Raw genomic sequence first — 22,617 nt, 5'->3', positions numbered from 1 at the left:
AGACTTGTATTGCTATAAACTTCCCTCTTAGAACTGATTTTGCTGCATCCCATAGGTTTTGGATCGTTGTGTTTTCATTGTCATTTGTCTGTAAGTATTTTTTTATTTCTTCTTTGATTTCTTCAGTGATCTCTTGGTTATTTAGTAACGTATTGTTTAGCCTCTATGTGTTTGTGTTTTTTACTTTTTTCCCTGTAATTGATTTCTAATCTCATAACATTGTAGTCAGAAAGATGTTTGGTATGATTTCAATGTTCTTAAATTTACTGAGGCTTGATTTGTGACCCAAGATGTGATCTATTCTGGAGACTGTTCCCTGCGCACTTGAGAAGAAAGTGTAATCTGCTGTTTTTGGATGGAATGTCCTATAAATATCAATTAAATCTATCTGGTCTATTGTGTCATTTAAAACTTGTGTTTCCTTATTAATTTTCTGTTTGGATGATCTGTCCATTGGTGTAAGTGAGGTGTTAAAGTCCCCCACTATTATTGTGTTACTGTTGATTTCCTCTTTTAGAGCTGTTAGCAGTTGCCTTATGTATTGAGGTGCTCCTATGGTGGGTGCATATATATTTATAATTGTTATATCTTCTTCTTGGATTGATCCCTTGATCATTATGTAGTGTCCTTCCTTGTCTCTTGTAACATTCTTTATTTTAAAGTCTATTTTATCTGATATGAGTATTGCTACTCCAGCTTTCTTTTGATTTCCATTTGCATGGGATATCTTTTTCCATCCCCTCACTTTCAGTCTGTATGTGTCCCTAGGTCTGAAGTGGGTCTCTTGTAGACAGCATATATATGGGTCTTGTTTTTGTATCCATTCAGCAAGCCTGTGTCTTTTGGTTGGAGCATTTAATCCATTCACATTTAAGGTAATTATCACTATGTATGTTCCTATTACCATTTTCTTAATTTTTGGGGGTTTGTTTTTGTAGGTCCTTTTCTTCTCTTGTGTTTCCCACTTAGAGAAGTTCCTTTAGCATTTGTTGTAGAGCTGGTTTGGTGGTGCTAAATTCTCTTAGCTTTTGCTTGTCTGTAAAGCTTTTGATTTCTCCATTGAATCTGAATGAGATCCTTGCTGGGTAGAGTAATCTTGGTTGTAGGTTCTTCCCTTTCATCACTTTAAGTATATCATGCCACTCCATTCTGGCTTGTAGAGTTTCTGCTGAGAAATCAGCTATTAACCTTATGGGAGTTCCCTTGTATGTTATTTGTCATTTTTCCCTTGCTGCTTTCAATAATTTTTCTTTGTCTTAATTTTTGCCAATTTGATTACTATATGTGCCAGCATGTTTCTCCTTGGGTTTACCCTGTATGGGACTCTCTGCATTTCCTGGACTTGGTTGGCTATTTCCTTTCCCATGTTAGGGAAGTTTTCGACTACAATCTCTTCAAATATTTTCTCAGGTCCTTTCTCTCTCTCTTCTCCTTCTGGGACCCCTATAATGCGAATGTTGTTGTGTTTAATGTTGTCCCAGAGGTCTCTTAGGCTGTCCTCATTTCTTTTCATTCTTTTTTCTTTATTCTGTTCCACAGCAGTGAATTCCACCATTCTGTCTTCCAGGTCACTTATCCGTTCTTCTGCTTCAGTTATTCTGCTATTGATTCCTTCTAGTGTAGTTTCCATTTCAATTATTGTGTTGTTCATCTCTGTTTGTTCGTTCTTTAATTCTTCTAGGTCTTTGTTAAACATTTCTTGCATCTTCTCGATCTTTGCCTCCATTCTTTTTCCGAGGTCCTGGATCATCTTCACTATCGTTATTCTGAATTCTTTTTCTAGAAGATTGCCTATCCCCACTTCATTTAGTTGTTTTTCTGGGGTTTTATCTTGTTCCTTCATCTGCTACATAGCCTTCTGCATTTTCATCTTGTCTATCTTTCTGTGAATGTGGTTTTTGTTCCACAGGCTGCAGGACTGTAGTTCTTCTTGCTTCTGCTGTCTGCCCTCTGGTGGTTGATGCCATCTAAGAGGCTTGTGGAAGTTTTCTGATGGGAGGGATTGGTGGATGGTAGAGCTGGCTGTTCCTCTGGTGGGCAGAGCTCAGTAAAACTTTCAGGTTAACTTAATCTTAATAATAAAATCCCACAAAAACTGAGGAAATGAAAATTGCAGGCTATGAAAATCTTACTCATGTATATAGAGGCAAAAAATTTTTCTAAAAAATATTTGGCAAGCAGAATCCATAAATATTAGAAAAAGGATACTGTATCATGATCATATATACTAGAGTTTATACTAGAAATGTAAGATCAGTTTAACATTGCAGAATTGATCAATACAATTTATCACATTAATGGATTCAATGAGAGAAAGTGTGTGATTATCTTAATAGATGCAAAAAATTAAACATTTATTTTTGGAAACTGTCTAAGCAAATTTAGAATAGAAGGAAACTTCTTGAACTCAATAAATGACATTTACAAAAACATCATACTTAATGGTAAACATTAAACTTTTTTTCTTTGGTATTAGGAACAGGACAAGAGCTGCTCACTACCATTTTTAATGAACATTGTTCTGGTGGTCTTAGCCAATGCAAAAGACAAGTATAAAACAAGTTAGGATTGGAAAAGAGGAAATAAAATAGTATTATTTGCAGATGCTATACTCCTGTGTGCAGACTCACAAAGAATCTACAGGGAAATTATTGGAATTAATAAGATAATTAACAAGGTTGATGGACATAAAGTTATTGTTTCAAAAAATTAATTGCATTTTAATATATAGGCAAGAATCAGAAAATGAAATAAAAAATAATTCATTTACGTAGCATAAAATACAAACTACATAGGAATAGATGATATCAAGAGAGTGAAAAGACAACTCACAGAATGAGAGAAAATATTTGCAAATCTTATATCTGATAAGGGATTAATATCCAGAATATAAAGAACTCCTACAACTCAACACACACACACACACAATTAAAAAATGAGCAAAGGACTTGAATAGGCCTTTCTCCAAAGAAGATATGCAAATGGCCAATAAGCACAGGAAAAGATGCTCAATATCATTAGCCATTGGGAAAATATAAATCGAAACTACAATGAGGTACCACCTCACACCCATTAGGATAGGCTATTACAAAAAAAAAAAAAAAAAAGAAAGAAAGAAAAATAACATGTTGGCAAAAAATAAAGAAACAGGAACCCTGTGCATTGCTGGTGGGAATGTAAAGTGGTGTGGTTGCTGTGCAAAATAGCTTTGTGGTGCTGATTCCACTCTTAGGTGAATACTCAAAAGAGTGTAGCTCAAACAGCTATCTGTAAACCAATGTTCACAGCAGCATTACTCACATAGCCAAAAGGTGGAAACAATCCAATTGTCCATCAACAGATAAAGTGTGGTATATATATACACAGTAGAATATTATTCAGCCATAAAAAGGAATGAAATTCTGACATATGCTACAACACAGATGAACCTTGGAAACATTTGTTTAAGTGAAATAAGCTATGAGGTATCTAGAGTAGGCAAATTCATAGAGACAAAAAAATAGAATAAAGGTTACCAGGGCTTGAGGGAAGAAGGAATGAGGAGTTATTGTTAATGGGTACATAATTTTTGTTTGGGATGTTAAAAAAGTACTAGAAGGTGTGGAGTAATGTAAACAAACACTCATACACTGTTGGGGGAGGATGTAAATTGATATAACTCTTTGGAAAATAGTTTGGCATTATCTAGCAAAGTTAAGACACACATACCCTATGACCCAGAAACCCCACTCCTAGGTATATATCTAAGAGCAGAGGTTTTCAAAGCATAGTCCACAGACCCCTGGAGATCCCCAAGCTCCTTTTAGGGGATCTTCAAGGTCAACACTATTTTCTTTCTTTTTTTTTTTTTTGGTGTGTATGATTGTTTTTTTATTGGGGTACAGTTGTTTTACAATGTTGTGTTTGTTTCTATTGTACAATGAAGTGAAGTGTAGTTGAGTTCCCTGTGCTATACAGCAGGTTCTCATTAGTTATCTATTTTATACATATTAGTTAGTGTAGATATGTCAATCCCAATCTCCTAGTTCATCCCATCCCCCAACCCTTTGCCCCCTTGGTGTCCATATGTTTGTTCTCTATGTCTGTGTCTCTATTTCTGCCTTGCAAACAGGTTCATCTGTACCATTTTTCTAGATTCCACATATATGTGTTAATATACGATACTTGTTTTTCTTTTTCTGACTTACTTCACTCTGTATGACAGTCTTTAGGTCCATCCACATCTCTACAAATGACCTAATTTCATTCCTTTTTATGGCTGAGTAATATTCCATTGTGTATATGTACCATATTTTCTTTATCCATTCATCTGTTGATGGAGATTTAGGCTGTTTCCTTGTCCTGGCTATTGTAAACAGTGCTGTAATGAACACTGGGGTGCATGTGTCTTTTTGAGTTATGGTTTTCTCAGGGTATATGCCCAGTAGTGGGATTGCTGGGTCATATGGTAATTCTATTTTTAGTTTTTTAAGGAACCTCCATATTGTTCTCCATAATGACTGTATCAATTTACATTCCCACCAACAATGTAATATTAAGATGCTATTTGCCTTTTTCCACGTTGTTGACATTTGCACTGATGGTGCAGAAGTGATGGTGGGTAAAACTGCCAGAGCCTGTGCATAAATCAAGGCAGTGCCATTAACATTTGTATTCTTCACCACCACACACTCGCAGTTTTTTAAAAAAATTGCTAGTTTCACTTCGTCCCAGCTTACCCTTCACCCCTCCCCCATGCCGTGTCCTCAAGTCCATTCTCTATGTCTGTGTCTTTATTCCTATCCTGCCCTTAGGTTCATCAGAGCCATTTCTTTCTTTTTTTTTTAGATTCCATATATATGTGTTAGCGAAGTGAGAGAGTAGCATTGACATATACACACTACCAAATGTAAAATAGATAGCTAGTGGGAAGCAGCTGCATAGCACAGGGAGATCAGCTGGGTGCTTTGTGACCACCTAGAAGGGTGGGATAGGGAGGGTGGGAGGGAGGCGCAAGAGGGAGGGGATATGGGGATATATGTATACATATAGCTGATTCACTTTGTTATACAGCAGAAACTAACACAACATTGTAAAGCAATTATACTCCAATAAAGATGTTTAAAAAAACTGCTAGTTTCACATAGAGTGTCCTTGATGAAGAAGTAAAAATTATTAATTTTATTAAATCTTGACCCTTGAGCAGATGTCTTTTTCACATGCTATGTGATGAAATGGGAAGGGCGCATGAGAAAGTTCTGCTGTTGCGTGCCCAAGTTCAATGGTTCTCTTGAGAAAGAATGCTCTGTGTGTGATTGTTTGAGTTGTGAGTGAAATTAGCTGGGTTTTTTTTTTTTTTTTCAGCTTGTGGGATCTTAATTCCCCGACCAGGGATCAACCTGGGCCCCCTGCTATGGAATCTCAAGAGTCCTAACCACTGGACCGCCAGAGAATTCCCAGGGTTTTTTTTTTTTTTTTTTTTTAATGAAACACTATTTTTACCTGAAAGAACGACTGGCAGACAAATCATGGTTATTCGAATTGGAACATTTGGCGGATGATTTCTCAAAAATGAATGATGGAAGGCTGTCACTTCAAGGAAAACAATGGTCAGTAGTTGTTACCAATGACAAAAATTTTGAGCTTTCAAGCTAAAACTAGAATTTTGGAAAACCTGTATCTACCACTGTGAGCTTGTCAACTTCCTAATAAGTGCTTTTCTGATGATATCAGTAGGGATATTAGCAAATGTGATTTTTTTTGGATATAGTATAATGAAACATGTCAACATTTGGAAGATCTGCTCAGTAAAACTATCTTTTTCAAATGACCACCATGATGTTACAAAATTACAAATGGGTTAAAGATCTATCCAAAGCACAAGATCAATCAGTGGATTTTAACGTAATAGAGCTCAAAGAGTTCACTGAATAGTTTCAGATTCCACACTGCAACTAAACTTAAAAAACCGCCGCTTGTTGAGTTTTGGTGTAGTAGCAAAGAATATCCATGATTAACTGCAAAGGGTAGTAAAATATTTCTTTTTCTTCTAACTACATATCTATGTGAAACTGATTTTCTCCTTTAAACAAAACAACATATTACAACAGATTGAAAGTTTGTTGTTACTTCTTATAAATTAATAAATACTAATTAATATATAATATAATTCATTGGGTTGGGCAATTCTGTGGTGTAATATTCCTGTCATGACTGATTTCAAGCTACCAACGTGACTACAGAATGTAGTGTTGGCTCTCACGAACTGGTACAGTCTGGCTCCAGACCACTAATATAATCCACATTTTAAAAAGCCCTTTGGGTCCTCAATAGTTTTTAAGAGACTAGAAATTTTGAGAACCACTGCCCTAGAGAAATGGCTATATCTGGCTACTAGGAGACGTGTTTTGTGTCCAAAAATATTTAGGAACCACAGCTACGTGCAACATGGATGATTCTTAAAAACATTAACCATATTGAGGAAAAGAATTCAGACTCAAATGAATACATGCTAGAGGGTTCCATTTAAATCCACAATCAGGCAATACTAAGCTTTAGTGTTTAGGAATGCATCCTTTGGTGCTAAGCATATACAGAAAATCAAGGAAGAGATTGCCACAGAAGTCAGGTTGGAGTGGAAGAAGGCATATGGGAACACTTCTGGGGTGCTGGGAATGTTTTATTTCTTGACCTACATGCTGGTGGGGTTTTGTTTACTAGAATTCAATTTTTCTGTACATTTATTTTTAATGTAATTTTTCATGTTTGTGTTACATTTTACAATAAAAAGTTTAAAAAAATGGAATTATACAGAACATGTAGCTCTCTTGGGTTTTGATTGAGAGGATAGCCCATCTTCCTGGCTCAAGACTTGCCCAAACTATGGTACCTGCCAAATAGAAGTTTACTCTGCTCTATCTTCCATGCCTTTTCCCTGCCACATAGTTAGTTTCAATATGGAACAAATAATTTCCTGGAGTTCCTCTGTTTTTGTTTAAAGACCATTGGAAAACATTTTCTCTGAATTGCCTGCTTGAAATGGAATGTCTTCATTTGTGGCAAGCAAGACTACAGTGTACTGCTTCTTTAGCTTAACCATATATTGCAGGCATCTTCCTATGTCAGCATTTTTTAACAGCTACAGGGTATTTGTTTATATGATGTGCCACATCAGCTCTCTGTTGGTAGATATCTAGGTGGTTCCTGATTTTTTGGCTTAATGAATAAACAAGATCATGGTCTTTATCCCATTGGACTGAGCTCTATAGGGATGGGGCCCTGGTCTAACCACTGATGCGTTGTAGCCCCAGCTCAGTGCCAAGGATGTGGCATATGCTTGCTAGAATGACTCTGGAATGAATGACTGGAGATGATCTGAATGAACAATATTTATTAGTTTGACCACAAAGATAGGATTCTTCCTCAAGCCCCTTAGGCAAAGGGGCAGATGGGCAGTGAGTAGAGCCTAGTGGTTTAGACCTGAATCAGAGTGGATTTAAATCCCAGCTCTCCACGTGTGAGACTTGAGGCAGCTACTTAATCCCTCCTTGCTTCAGTGTCCTCATCCATAAAATGGGTACAATCATTGGCACCTGCTTCATAGGGCTGCTTTGAGGATTAAACAAGTGAGTACATGTAAAAGTCTCAGTATGGGCCTAGCACATCAGCACTCATTAAGTAGTAGAATGTGATCATCTCAACTCATTCTAGTTGTAAAAACGCAGCCAAGATGATGCCTTTGATCAGGTAGTGACATAGAAACCAGATCCTTCTGCCTCCTGCTTTTGTGGTGATTGTTGGTTTGATTTGCTTTTGTGGTGTCAGTTTTGCTCCTGAAGAATCAGCTGCCCCCTTAAGGAGAGTATTTATACTCAGAGTCTATCACCATGGAGACAGTCAACAGTAGGGAATCCAAGATCACATCACCTCTCCCTGGAGGCTGAAAGTGGACTCTCAGGTCCCTTTTATTCTGTGAAGTTAGCAGAGTTTCATCTACTACCACTCCTTTTGACTGCTGAAAAGAAAAAAAAGGCATCCCAAACTCAGCAACTTCATAACATCTCCCACCCCTGAAACCTTAAACTGTGTTAAGTCAAAGAAGCTTGGGGCAAATCCTTACCATGCAGTTTCTTACTGCAGTAAGTCCACAGTCTTTCTCCACTCCAAGCTGGAAGATTGAGGCCAAGTATTCAACCAGAGTGCTCACTGGAAACTGGTTGGAGGAGAGGAGGAAGGTAAGAAAAGAGAAGGTGGGCAGAGGGCTCAGAGGGAGACCTGGCAGGGAGAGGGAGGAGTTAGGGCATTATTATTTTCAAAGGGCCATAGGCGACTGCATCTTAAGAAGGTGGCATTAGGGACTCTGTGCTATACATAGAGGAGTTACGTTCAAGCAATCATCAAGGTCCCTATTACATCTTGAAAACATCATAGCACAGGTGTCAATATGGTTGTGCCTTGCAGTTCTATATACAGTGGAGTGTTTCTAGGCATCCAATGTTCCCTGTCCCTAATTCCACTGCACCTTGATTTGAAGAATGTCTGCTCTCCCGGGGCTGGTCCTTCCCAGAACGTGTTACCTGCCAAGGCAGGCTTGACACTCCTAGTGTTGATGTCCAGGGATGAACTGCTGCTCTCTGGCACCTGTTATGCAACCTTGCCCTGCCTGTGCATTTCAGCTTTCACTTTCAAAACAGAACAAATGGGCTTTTGGTGTTCCCATGTACCTTAAAGGTCATCACAAAATACTTTGCCTGAATTGGCCTACTTAAAATAGAATATCTTCATTCGTGGCAATCAAGACTGACCCACTTAAATTTCTGCAGAGACGTCTAGACATCCTCATGTCTTCTTGGAAAATAGGCAAGGGAAAGAGGGTGAGATAGAATTGGCAGCTTTGATGCAAGTGGGGGAAGGTTGATGGTGATTTCTGAGAACTGGAAAAGGCTGTTTTCATGGGGGAACATTAACATTTACCACCCCTCTGGCCAGATGTGGCTTTTGGCCATTTTTAGCTCTGACTGCACTTGGCTTTGTTTGAGGAGTAGGGGTGTGTAATCCAAGGACCAATCCCTTCAGGCTCCTGTGGGCAAGGCAGTACCCAGGGATATTATGGACTGGTCCAACACCTAGAAGAGATTGCGTAAAGAGAGCAGAGTTGGAGTGATGTCAGGAAGATGGCAGACTAAGAAGCTCCAGGTTCCTTGTTCTCCCGGAAACACTTAAAAAGCAACTATAGCCTAACTGAAACAACTATATGGGAGCTCTGCAAAACAAAGGTCTATAGCAAAAAATCAAATGCCCAGTAGAAAAAGCCACGTTCAAAATAGTAGGAGATTCCATGGCATTTTTACTTGCCCTTTCTGCATTCCCTCCCCAGCACAGTGTGGTGCAGTGTGGGGGAAGCAGTGGCTCAGCTCCCAGTTCCCTCCCTGGAACCCAGAGGCAGTGGAGCAACATTGTAACCTGTCTGGAAGCTGCCTGAGGGATTGGTCTCTGTTCTGCCTAACTCAAGAGATCGGACAGGGAAAAGTGGGTAGTTCATATTTTAGGCTAGGAAGAGCTTGAAAAGCAGTGGTGGTCACAGTTAATGAAAGCTGCCAGGGGACTACAAACTTGCAAATGTCTGGGGGCAAGAAATTATAGATAGAGGAATGCAACAGAACATCTAAGAGTCTGAGAAGAAGCCAGGAAGAGACTCCTCAGATAATTAAGGCATTTTAAAGCAGCCACATACACAGGGGAAATAAAAAGCGTGCGCACGCGCACACACACACACACACACACACACACACACACACACAGAGGCCTAAGGAGGATGCATGCTCATGTTCAGAGAAGTCCTGAGAAGAACTTAAACCTTCATACCTGGCTGGTTCCAAGGCTCAGAACATGCCCTGCTACTTAGCGGAGAACTTTCCTTGAGTGGAGCCAGTCTGCAAAGACTAGGAGAGATGGCTGTTTTTTTCAAGTGCTCAGTGTTCAACAAAAAAATCATAAGGCATACAAAGAAACAGGAAAAGATGGCCCACTAAAAGGAAGAAAATAAAGTGCCAGAAATGGTCCCTGAAGAAGCACAAGCAATGGAAGTACCAGAGAAAAACTTTAAAAAACCTGTCTTAGGGGCTTCCCTGGTGGTGCAGTGGTTAAGAATCCACCTGCCAATGCAGGGGACACGGGTTCGATCCCTGGTCCAGGAAGATCCCACATGCTGTGGAGCAACTAAGCCCATGTGCCACAACTACTTAGCTTGTGTGCCACAACTACTGAAGCCTGCATATCTAGAGCCCCTGCTCCTCAACAAGAGAAGCCACCACAATGAGAAGCCTGTGCACCTCAATGAAGAGTAGCCCCTGCTGGACGCAGCTAGAGAAAGCCCACGCACAGCAACTGAGAACCAACACAACCAAAAATAAATAAATAAAGTAAATAAATTTAAAAGAATTAAAAAACAACCCACCAGTCTTAAATATGCTTAAAGACCTAAAAGAAAATATGGACAAAGAATTAAAGGAAATTGGGAAAATAATATATAAGCAAAATGAGAATATTAATGAAAGATAGAAATTATAAAAAGGAATCAAACAAAAATAATGGAATTGAAAAACACAGTAATGAAACTGAAAAAAAATTCACTAGAGACATTCAACAGTGGATTTGAACAAGCAGAAGAAAGAATCAGAGAACTTGAAGACAGATCAGTTGAAATTATTGAGTCTAGGGAGCAAAAAGAAAAATGAATAAGAAAAGTGAACAGATCCCAAGGACTTATGGGACATCATCAAGCTGACCAGTATACAGATTATGGGATAAAAGAGAGAGAGAAAGGGGCAGAGAGATTATTTGAAGAAATAATGGCTGAAAACAACCCAAACTGGAAGAAAAGATATGGATCTACAAATCCAAGAAGCTCAATGAAGATCAAATAAAATAAATCCCCAAAGAGACCCACACAGAGACAATTATAATCAAACTGATGAAAGTCAAAGAAAAAGAGATCATCTTTAAAGAAGCAAGAGAAAAATGAATCATCACATACAAGGGAGCCCTAATAAGATTATCATTAGATTTCTCAAAAGAAACCTTGCAGGTCAGAAGGCAGTGGAGTGATACATTTAAAGGGCTCAAAAACAGCAACAACAAAAAACCCCCACCCCACTATCAACAGAGAATACTGTTTTAGCCAGCAAAACTCTACTTCAAAAATAGAGAAATTAAAACATTCCCAGATAAACAAAAGCTGAGGGAGTTCATTACCACTAGGGCTGCCCTACAAGAAATGCTAATGGGAGTCCTTGAAGTTGAAATGGAGAAATGCTAGACAGTAACTTGAAGCCATATGAAAATATAAAGACCTCTGGTAAAGACAAATACACAGACAAATATAAAAACCATTATTATTATAATTTTGGTTTGTAATTCTACTATTTTCTACATGATTAAAAAACCCAAGTGTATAAAAATAATTATAAATCCATGTTAATGCATACATGGTATATCAAGATGTAATTTGTGACATCAATAACATAAAATGGGAAAAGGCAGAGCTGTAAAGGAGTGGAGTTTTTATTAATGAGTTAAGGCAAGTTAGTATCAATTTAAAATAGATTGTTACAAAGCACAGCTAACATCATACTCATGCAAAAGAATGAAGTTGGACACTTACCTCACACCATATTAAAAAATTAATTCAAAATGGATCAAAGACCTAGATACAAGACCTAAAACTATAAAACTCTTAGACGAAAACATAGAAGAAAAGCTGCATGACCTTGAATTTAGCAGTGATTTCTTGGATATGACACCCAAAACATAGGCAACAAGAGAAAAAAATAGATAGATTGGACTTCATCAAAATTAAAAACTTTATGCATCAAAGAACTCTATCAACACTATCAACAGAGTGAAAGCAGGATCTTGAAGAGAGATATTTGCACATTCATGTTCTCAGCAGCATTATTCACAGGAACTGAAAGGTAGATGTAATCCAATGACGAATGAATGGATAAGCAAAATGGAGCATGTGCATACCATGGAATATTACTCAGTCTTTAAAAGAAAATTATGACACATGCTACCGTGTAGATAAAACTTGAAGACACTATGCTAAGTGAAATAAGTCAGTCACCAAAAGACAAATACTGTATATTTCCACTTATCTGAGGTACATAGAGTAGTCAAATTCATAGAGACAGAAAGTAGAATGATGGTTGCCAGGGGCTGAGGGAGGGAAGACTGGGGAGTTGTTGCTTAATGGGGACAGAGTTTCAGTTTGAGAGGATGAAAAAGTCCTGGAAATGGAGGGTGGTAGTGGTTGCACACCAGGGTTAATGTACTTAATGCCACTGAACCACACACTTAAAAATAGTTAAAATGGTACCTTTTATTATGCATATTTTACCACAATGAATTTCAAAAAAAAATCAACCACAAAAACATGATATAATGGGGGAAAGAAAGAGTAGAGTTGGGAAGAGTGAGGAACAAAGGAGGAAAAGAAAGGGAGGAGTCAAGCAGGAGGGAGGAGCAGGGAGAGAGAGGAGAGAACAGAAACAGGTGCGGACCATGAGATATGGTCAGGTGACACCAAAACAGCTTTCCCAAGGGCTCTTGGGGGGGGTGCAAAGTCCCTGAGCACACTTCTTTTCAAGTACTGGAAGGGAGGGGGGCACAGTTAAGCCTGTGTTGTGCAGGATGCCCGGGGCCCATGTTTACCCTTTTTCTGCCCAGCTTCCAATGGTTGGGAGCTGAGGGGATGCAGCAGAAGTTTGAGAAGGGGCATCTCAGAAACTGTCCTGAATATTTCGTCTTTTTCAGTTCACCAAAGCCACTGAGAAAACACCCCAGACCATTTATAGAAAAGAGTATACCCCCTTCCCAGGCCACAGACCGGACCAGATCTCCAGGTGGTACAGCAAGAGGAGAGTTGAGGTAAGAGGGCTCAGGACCCCTCACTCAGGCCTGACTCCCTCCCAATGCTCAGGAGACACTAACAGCCAGACTCTTTCTAGACCCATTTCCCTCTTAGAAACTCAGGAGTAACCTCATTAAATACCCTCCCCAGCCAGGGGGCTGCCAATGTCATTTACCCTTATTTACTGGGTGGACAGATGTCAATCTAATCTCAAGCTGGTAGCATTCCCCTTGGCTGGTATCCCAGCACGTTCCTGGGCCATTTCCCCCATTCCTTCACACTTTTCCAACAGGGTGCAGGCAAAGAATATGGGAAACAAACAAAGGTAAGTGTTCAATTAAGGTAAATGTAGTCAGGAATCACACAAAGTACTCCAAAAGTTAAGTGATGGTGAAGTTTAAACAGACAGTGTTTGCAGTAGATGTGCCCAAGCATCCTGTTCTTTTGTATGAAAAGTCAAGGACCATTCAGTGCACTCTCACTTGTTGGGTGCCTGTTTGTGAGTGTGGCTGTGTTCCAGGCTTTCAGAACAGGGGAGCAGGGCACTGCCACCTCAGAACATGCCTTCCATGCCCAAGACCAGGCATTTGAGACATTTATCAAATTAGGTGAGAGGGTGCCAGAGGCTCAGAGATCCTGGCCCTTCCAGGAACAGGAGGGAAAGCCTCTTCCTATATCAACCCTCATGGGTACTTCCCACCAGGCTCAGCCTGGAGAGATTAAGCTTGTAGGTGCCCACCCACTGGGTGCACAACTATGCCCTGTCCCCACCATGATCTGGGTGTCCCCCAAGTTATTTCTTCTGCCAGCGTGCTGCTCATAGAGGTGATTTCTGTCCCCTCACTCCCACCCCACATAACCCTACCTTTGCCTAAATTCAGGGTGGGGGCAGGGAGGCACAGAATGAGGGATGGACATCCTTCAGGATGGAGCATTTTAGAGCTGGAAGGCACCCAAGGGATTGTCCAGCTCAGCACCCTCATTTTCAGATAAAATGTGCCCAAGGGTGGCGAGTGTCTTGTCTGAAGCTGTGTAGCTTGTCGGTAAGGGACTGAGCAAGGGGGCTGCTCAGCAAATCAAGAAATCAAGCAAAGAGTCTCCTCAGATCCCTTTTTACCACCTGCCAGAGTTGACTCTTCAACTTCTGCATTTGGGGATTCATGTCAGTATAAACAGTGCCAGATTTTCAGTTCTGTGCTAGCATCCCTGGACCCTGTTGGCGTCTCTGGTTTATGCTGTCACATCTGGGTCACACTGCATGGTCCTCGGACCATGCTGATGCTTTGGTGCTGCCAACCATTAACATCAGTGTGCACTGAAGACACAAACATATTTTAATACAAGGAAGTCAAAATTAGAACCCACAGTCCTAACCATCCCCTAACCATCAATGTACATGAGGCATTTAGCCTAGCTCTCAATACACCTTTGGTGCCCTTTCTTAAAGACATTTGTTGTCCCATCACAAACCCTGATGAAGGTTTAACCACACATACATAGAGTCTGGATAAAATTAAGATACCTCCTCCAACACACACACAAAATAGAACCGAGCAATTGGATATTCGTTCCTAGGGATTCGGTTCAAATAGCCTGTTTGTGTGCTGAGGACACTGGACACAGCATCGCTTCCCCGTGGCTGCTTCAGTGCTGTCAGCTCCTCTGTGTGCTTCACCCTGTGCTCCCCTACTGCGACAGCCTCCACTTCCATCTCCCTCCCCACTTTACTCTTCCCCCTTTGGCAAATGCTGCACCTGCTCTTCAGATTGACCATGGATCAATGGAGTTTTTATCCCCTAGGCAGGTGTTTTAATCATGTTTTTTATTTTCTGTATTTTACTTTGATCTTTTAGGGGCCTTGCTAATCCTGGAGAGGCTGCCCCTCCCAGGGCTAGCTAATTCCTAGGGACAGTAAACAGCTTGCCTGCCATCATGCCTTTCAGATGCAAACCAACCAATCCAGAGCCCATCCCTCCAATCACCTCCTTTATCTAATGCTCACATGCGAGGCCAATATTCCCCACTCCAGGGCCAGGCAGGGACAACCAGAGACACCCTGAATTTATCCAAACTGTGCAATCCTACACTTCTCAAACATGCCTACCCTGCTTTGCCCATTCCTCTGTTGGAAAGCACAACGAAGGCTCTGGGCCATGTTCTATCTTCAGTCCTTCTGCCTCCTGACTGACCCTTGTGCTTCCCGTGTGGTCCTGTGTGATGTGACATGCCCCCTCCTCTTGGGAATTGTAAGTGATAAACTCTTCTTTCAAAAGGCAGTTGTCTCTATGTCTGTCAGCTTACCGTACCTGATCAAAACAAAAATCTTGTGCACATGGTCAAGATAGCAGAGTTGTGCCCCAAACCAAGAGAAACTGCAAGAAAATGCCTCTTGGCCTCTCTCCTTTCCCTGCTGTGTTGCCTCCTCAGAACTTCCCTTGGCTGAAGAGTACTCCTCCAACTTGCTTTCCCTGACCTTGGAAATATACTCCAGACGCCTGGTGACGCGGATCTTGGGAACCCCTGCTTAATGTCTGTGCGCATCCCCCTTGGCCTCCTTCTGGCATTGTGATCTGACTGATTTATGGAACCACCACCTGAAATATTTGGTGCAGCCAGTGTTTTTTTTTAAAGTACAGATTATTTTTTAAATTTATTTATTTATTTATCTATGGCTGTGTTGGGTCTTCGTTTCTGTGCGAGGGCTTTCTCCAGTTGCGGCAAGTGGGGACCACTCTTCATCGCGGTGCGCGGGCCTCTCACTATCGCGGCCTCTCTTGTTGCGGAGCACAGGCTCCAGACGCGCAGGCTCAGTAGTTGTGGCTCACGGGCCTAGTTGCTCCGTGGCATGTGGGATCTTCCCAGACCAGGGCTCGAACCCGTGTGCCCTGCATTGGCAAGCAGACTCTCAACCACTGCGCCACCAGGGAAGCCCAGCAGCCAGTGTTTTTAGGACATAGTAGACACAGACCTCCCCACTACTCCAGACAAGAGGACGAGCATGGAAATCCACATTATCCTCCCTGTAAATCAGCCCAGTCCTCTAGGATTCCCTTTTAGGCCCAAGAGGATTTTCTTAGGAAAAGCACTGATTCAGGCAAACGTCCCGGAGTCGGGAGAACACGGCTTTCTTCTCCCTGTAAATAACTCCACACCAAAGAAATCACTCCCTGAGTTGCCAGCTGAGGGAGACGTAAATCCTCTGCAGAAGGCAATTTACGGAGCATCCTCTGACTCTTCCCACGGTAACTGATTGAAATAGAAGGTGCAGACGTCAGGCTCAGCATTTAACATCTCTCACTTGCCATGGAAATCGGCACTTGGAAGGATGAGACTTGAGACAAATCAAAGGGGGTAATTTCAGATCACAAGTGCATGCAATGAGATGGCTCAGACTCTCCCGATTCAGCTGGGTATCCTGACTTTCGTTTTAACGCATCCCCCTAGCTCGGTCTCGGGATGAGTTGTCTTGGCGTAGGCTGGGAGCTTCTCACACAGAGAACTGACTGCAGCTGAGGTGGGATGTGTGTTTGAAGGTGAACTGCGTCATGGTGGGCAGACAAGTGTGTTTCCTGTTGGTGGCTCCCAGGGCTCAGGCAGCCACACTCCCGTGAGGGCCCCCTCTCCATCAACACCACAGATCTCCATGGCGGGCAGATTCTGTCTCCAGCCACAGCCAGGTGGATGCCTTCCTCCGATCGGTAACACATGCCCTGCGTCTGTCCTTCCAGGGCCTCCCGTACAAACACCTGATCACCCATCACCAGGAGCCCTCGTGCCGCCATCTGATCAGCACGTACGACGACCATTACAACCGGCATAACTATAACCCCGGCTTGCCCCAGCTCCGCACGTGGGATAGACATAAGTTGCTGTGGCTCCCAGAGAAAGCTGACTTCCCCCTTCTCGGTAATTTTATAATTCGAGATCACCCCCTTTATTGGGCTCTAAAGGGTTCGTAACTGCATAGGGCTGAGGTGTGCCCACCTGGTGCGGAAGAACCTCACAGGTGACTCAGACTCCAGAAGAGCGTTAGAATGAGAAGATAGGGAAAGAGTCCTGTTTACCCTCCAGGCCACCTGCCCTCTCCCTGTGTTGCTGGATGATGTTGCTGTGTGATGAACCTGTCACCTGCAGCAGCATGTTTACCTGGAGCACAGGTGGTGGGGGCAGCGTCACTGCACACTCAGTTCCGTCATCCATTTCATAAATACTGACTGAGTAATCCCCAGGTGCCATGCCCTATTGTAGCACCTGGGGACACAGCAGTGACAGACAGGGAGGAATTCCTGCCCTCAGGGAATTGACACCCCCATGAAGAGACACAGAAGACATCATTAATGAATAAGATAACCTAAGATCCAGTACACTGCACCGGGATATGTGGTATGAAGAAAAGAAAACGGGTAGCGGAGAGAAAGTGAGGCAGGTATATAGATTCTCATTTGGATGGGATGACAAAGGATGGTCTTTCTGGAGGAAATAACTGAGTTGAGAAGGAGGGAGCCATGCAGGAATTGGAGGGAAGAACATCCCAGGGGAGGCAATAGCGAGTGACAAAGCTGCAAAGCAGGGGTAGAGGAAGTCCAGGTAGGGGCTCATAGGCCACAATAAGGATTGTGGATTTTGTCCTTCCCTCAGTAACAAGACTTTGCACAGATTTACCAGGAGAGTGCCTTGGTTTGATCTACATTTCAAGATGCCCCTAGCCTTTGCACTTATCTTTTTGTGGAGAGCGAGCGGCTTGTCACAATGCATTACTTTGCAAGGGTTTCTTGCAAGGTCACTCTTGCAAGCTCGCGCTGTCCTTCCCTACTGGGGTGGGGCAGTTATTATCCAGGAGCTGATGGGGCCGCCCTCAATCAGGTCATGGGGCTGAATTTTCCAAGGCTTCTCACAGTGCCTGGTCCCTCCTAGGTCCACAGGGGGCAGGCCACACCCTGAGGCTCTCGGGGGTTGGCAGGACAACCACTCCCCTGCAAGCCTCCTTCTCCCCTCTGGTGCACGGCCAGCCTAGCTCCCTGGTACGGCAGCCTGGGAGAACCTGCAGGGTCCAGCCAACCATTCTCCTGTCCCATCAACACTGGCATCCTCCTCTAAGCCCTGTTCACTGAGACTCTGGTTTGCCTTGCAGCTCCCCCTACAAACTACGGACTCTATGAGCAGTTGAAGCAGAGATGGCTCCCATCACCCGAGGCCACCTGGAGGGAGAGTGTTTACACTTCTTCCTGCCCCAGACCACCTTCTGGTGCTACGTCTCTGCGGGAGCATGCGATTCAGGGGCCTCCTGCTCGCCTGCGGCCTGTCCCACACTCCTGAGAACTGCCACCCCATCACAGCCCAGGTGGGATCACATGGAGACCCACCACACCATCGGACCTGCCAGACAGCCAGCAGGCGGCTGCAGATACTTCCAGAGTTTTAAATCAGGCCCATCTGAGTGGCCCTTGGAATCATGGTCTGTGTTTTCCACTTTCCACCCCTCCTTCAAACCCACAGGTTCCTTTCTTTTCCAGCCCACAAATAAAGCCCTTTGACACAAGGAGTGTCATGTATGTGCAGAAGACAGACTTGAATGTCAAGAGTAACTGAAGAACCCATAAGTTCCCATATTTCACACAAGGGGAAACTGAGGCCCAGAGAGGTAACATGACTCCAAGTTCTCACAACTCGGTACATATCCTCCAGGAATGTTTGTTGAATGAATGAGTGACATGAGGAATGGGGACTGAGGAAGTGTGTGGTAGAAGACGTAAGTGACAGCTGACATGGAGCCAGCTGGCCTCCTCACACCTCCTGCACCATCCATTCATCCCACAAACATCCACTGAGCCGTGGTCAAGGCAGCCTCTGGCCTCACAGCCTTCTGTCCAGCAGGAAAGGGAGGTTGAATGCATCCCTTTCCTGCGTTCAGGAGAGGGTGATGTTGGGGGACAGGCTTACAGAAGTGAGGACCTTGGGGACCAGTTGGTCATAAGCGAGATCACTGGGGTTGTGCTGAACTAAAGGGGTGCATGAGAGCAGTAATGGGGGCGTGGAGACATGACCTAGTGAGCGAGGGCTTCCCTGAGGAGGGGACATTGAGGCTGAGACTAGGATGCAGGGACAGGTGGGGAGGGAGGACAGGGTTGTTCAGGCTGCAAGGATGGCAGATGTGAGGCTTCGAGTTGGCAAGGAGCTTGGCAGGTTTGTTAAAGGTCCAGAAAGGTGGTGTACTAGTTCTTATGGCTGCTGTAACAAATACCACAAACTCACTGTCCTAAAGTAACACAAGTTTATTCCCTTACAGCTTTAGAGGTGAGAAGTTCACAGTGGATTCTCGGGGCTGTGTTCCCTCTGGAGGCTGTAGGGGTCAATTCTTTCCTTGCCTTTTCCTGCTACCAGGGGACACCTACATTCCTTGGCTCGTGTCCTCTTCCTCCATTTCCAGACCCAGCAGTGTAGCATCTTCTTTCCTCTCTGTCTCCCTCTCTAAGGATCCTTCTGATTATGTGAGGCTCACTGGATAACCCAGTGTCATCCCCCATCTCAAAATCCTTCATCACAACTGCAAAGTTCCTTTTGAATATAAATGATCGTATTCACAGGTTCCAGGGATGAGGATGTGGACACTTTGGGGGAGCATGAATCACCTGCAGCCTGGATGCCAGGCAGGAGCTCTCTGGGCTCAGTACATGTTCCACCACTTATCCCTCCATCCATCTAATCCTTTCCAGGCAGTTGAGACGGTGGAGGGACAATGGTTAAGGGTGGAGGTGGGACTGAGTGGATCCCAGAGCCCATGGCTGCCCATACGTGGTCAGCGTTCCATGACCTTACACACACACACACACACACACACACACACACACACACAGAGTCTAAAAAGTGGCTGTTAACACTGTAGTGACCGGAAGTAGTTGAGCCGGATTACTAAGCGCTCAAAAGTCAGACGAAAACATTGCTATCAGATTAACAATTGGGCTGCACAACCAATAGCAGTAGCCTGATTGGAGGGGGGTTTCCCTACCTTCTGAAAATGAGTGGAAAGGAGGGAGGAATCCAGCCAGAGAGGATGTTTTTCCTACATCCCTGCCTCACGTGGATGCTCAAAGTGAGGCAGCTCAGCATCCCCGGCAGAAGTGGTGGGTGTTTGAGGAGGTGCTTATTAAAACACCAATGTTGGTCCCACCCTCTGAGTTTCTGGATCAGTAGGACTGGGGTGGGCCCAAGAAGTCACTTTTAGAACACGTTCTCAGGTGACGCTGATGCTGCCGGTCTGGGGACCCCACATTGGGAACCACCGTAGTAGGTGGTGCTACTCCACTTTTATTTTATCTGTGCGGTTTTTGGAATAACATTCTGCAGAGAAAACAACATGGTAAACATCTGAACCTCATGTTCTTTCACACTTCCTCCTGTAAGAGAGGAGTCTAAGACTCCAGTATTTTATTACAAGGCTTAAAGTGGGCAGTGCACTGTCACGTGCTGGCACAGCATAGGGCAGAGTATCCAAGAGCACTGACAGACAGAGCTTCCAGTTCTACCACTTACAGGCTGTGTGCCTTGGAAGAAGTTACTGCTCCTCTCTGAATCTATCTGTCGCTCTATTGAATGGGTACCATATAATCTCTAACTCAGATAAAAACACTGAGTCCCAATATCAAAAAAACAAACAACCCAATCCAAAAATGGGCAGAAGACCTAAATAGACATTTCTCCAAAGAAGATATACAGATTGCCAACAAACACATGAAAGGATGCTCAACATCGCTAATCATTAGAGAAATGCAAATCAAAACTACAATGAAGTATCACCTCACACCGGTCAGAATGGCCATCATCAAAAAAATCTACAAACAACAAATGCTGGAGAGGGTGTGGAGAAAAGGGAACCCTCTTGCACTGTTGGTGGGAATGTAAATTGATACAGCCACTATGGAGAACAGTATGGAGGTTCCTTAAAAAACTAAAAATAGAACTACCATATGACCCAGCAATCCCACTACTGGGCATATACCCTGAGAAAACCATAATTCAAAAAGAGTCATGTACCACAATGTTCATTGCAGCTCTATTTACAATAGCCAGGACATGGAAGCAACCTAAGAGTCCATCGACAGATGAATGGATAAAGAAGATGTGACACATATATACAATGGAAAAATATATGTTTTCACTCAGCCATAAAAAAATGAAATTGAGTTATTTGTAGTGAGCTGGATGGACCTAGAGTCTGTCATACAGAGTGAAGTAAGTCAGAAAGAGAAAAACAAATACGTATGCTAACACATATATATGGAATCTAAAAACAAACAAAAAATGGTCATGAAGAACCTAGGGGCAAGATGGGAATAAAGACGCAGACCTACTAGAGAATGGACTTGAGGATACAGGGAGGGGAAAGGGTAAGCTGGGACAAAGTGAGAGAGTGGCATGGACATATATACACTACCAAATGTAAAATAGATAGCTAGTGGGAAGCAGCCGCATAGCACAGGGAGATCAGCTCGGTGCTTTGTGACCACCTAGAGGAGTGGGATAGGGAGGGTGGGAGGGAGGGAGATGCAAGAGGGAAGAGATATGGGAACATATGTATATGTATAACTGATTCACTTTGTTATAAAGCAGAAACTAACACACCATTGTAAAGCAGTTATACTCCAATAAAGATGTTAAAAAAAAATAGATACACCACTATGGAGAACAATATGGAGGTTCCTCAAAAAACTAAAAATAGAACTACCATATGGGGCTTCCCTGGTGGCGCAGTGGTTGAGAATCTGCCTGCTAATGCAGGGGACACGGGTTCGAGCCCTGGTCTGGGGGGATCCCACATGCCGCAGAGCAACTAGGCCCGTAAGCCAAAATTACTGAGCCTGAGCGTCTGCAGCCTGTGCTCCACAACGAGAGAGGCCATGATAGTGAGAGGCCCGCGCACCGTGATGAAGAATGGCCCCCGCTTGCTGCAACTAGAGAAAGCCCTCACAGAAACGAAGACCCAACACAGCCAAAAAAATAATAAATAAATAAATTTAAAAAAAAAAAGAAAAAAAGAACTGCCATATGACCCAGCAATCACACTACTGGGCATATATCCTGAGAAAACCATAATTCAAAAAGAGTCATGTACCACAATGTTCATTGCAGCTCTATTTACAATAGCCAGGACATGGAAGCAACCTAAGTGTCCATCGACAGATGAATGGATAAAGAAGATGTGGCACATATATACAATGGAATATTAGTCAGTCATAAAAAGAAACGAAACTGAGTTAATTGTAGTGAGGTGGATGGACCTAGAGGCTGTCATACAGAGTGAAGTAAGTTAGAAAGAGAAAAACAAATACCGTATGCTAAGACATATATATGGAATCTAAAAAAAAAAAAAAAAGGTTCTGAAGAACGTAGGGTCAGGACAGGAATAAAGACACAGACATAGAGAATGGATTTGAGGACATGGGAGGGGGAAGGGTAAGCTGGGACGAAGTGAGAGAGTGGCATGGACATATATACACTACCAAATGTAAAATAGATAGCTAGTGGGAAGCAGCCACATAGCACAGGGAGATCAGCTCGGTGCTTTGTGACCACCTAGGGGGGTGGGATATGGAGGGTGGGAGGGAGACGCAAGAAGGTGGAGATATGGGAATGTATGTATATGTATAGCTGATTCACTTTGTTATAAAGCAGAAACTGACACACCATTTTAAAGCACTTATACTCCAATAAAGATGTTAAAAAAAATCATA

General features: G+C 42.9%; 1 protein-coding gene across 1 annotated transcript; it reads left to right on the top strand.

The window, feature by feature from the left end:
• The first annotated feature begins 3,863 nt into the window (after positions 1 to 3,863).
• On the top strand, positions 3,864 to 20,331 carry CFAP107 (cilia and flagella associated protein 107). Its single transcript, XM_082417501.1, has 4 exons — positions 3,864 to 8,213; positions 12,793 to 12,906; positions 16,618 to 16,795; positions 18,021 to 20,331. Exons 1-4 carry the CDS (start codon positions 8,100 to 8,102, stop codon positions 18,203 to 18,205), a joined length of 591 nt encoding a protein of 196 aa, XP_082273627.1. The 5' UTR covers positions 3,864 to 8,099; the 3' UTR covers positions 18,206 to 20,331.
• Positions 20,332 to 22,617: the final 2,286 nt, after the last annotated feature.

This window comes from Balaenoptera physalus (assembly GCF_965194825.1).
Source record: "Balaenoptera physalus genome assembly, chromosome: 1".
Classification (NCBI taxonomy): Eukaryota; Metazoa; Chordata; class Mammalia; order Artiodactyla; family Balaenopteridae; genus Balaenoptera; species Balaenoptera physalus.
Note: the sequence above shows the minus strand (reverse complement) of the source record. Positions and strands in the feature narration are given on the sequence as shown.

Bases quoted from the DNA above. Each gene is read 5' to 3' on its own strand.
- CFAP107 (XM_082417501.1), top strand. From the start codon at position 8,100: ATGCAGTTTCTTACTGCAGTAAGTCCACAGTCTTTCTCCACTCCAAGC. The intron at 8,214-12,792 runs GTAAGAAAAGAG...CGTCTTTTTCAG, and splicing joins GGTTGGAGGAGAGGAGGAAG to TTCACCAAAGCCACTGAGAA. The intron at 16,796-18,020 runs GTAATTTTATAA...TTTGCCTTGCAG, and splicing joins AGCTGACTTCCCCCTTCTCG to CTCCCCCTACAAACTACGGA.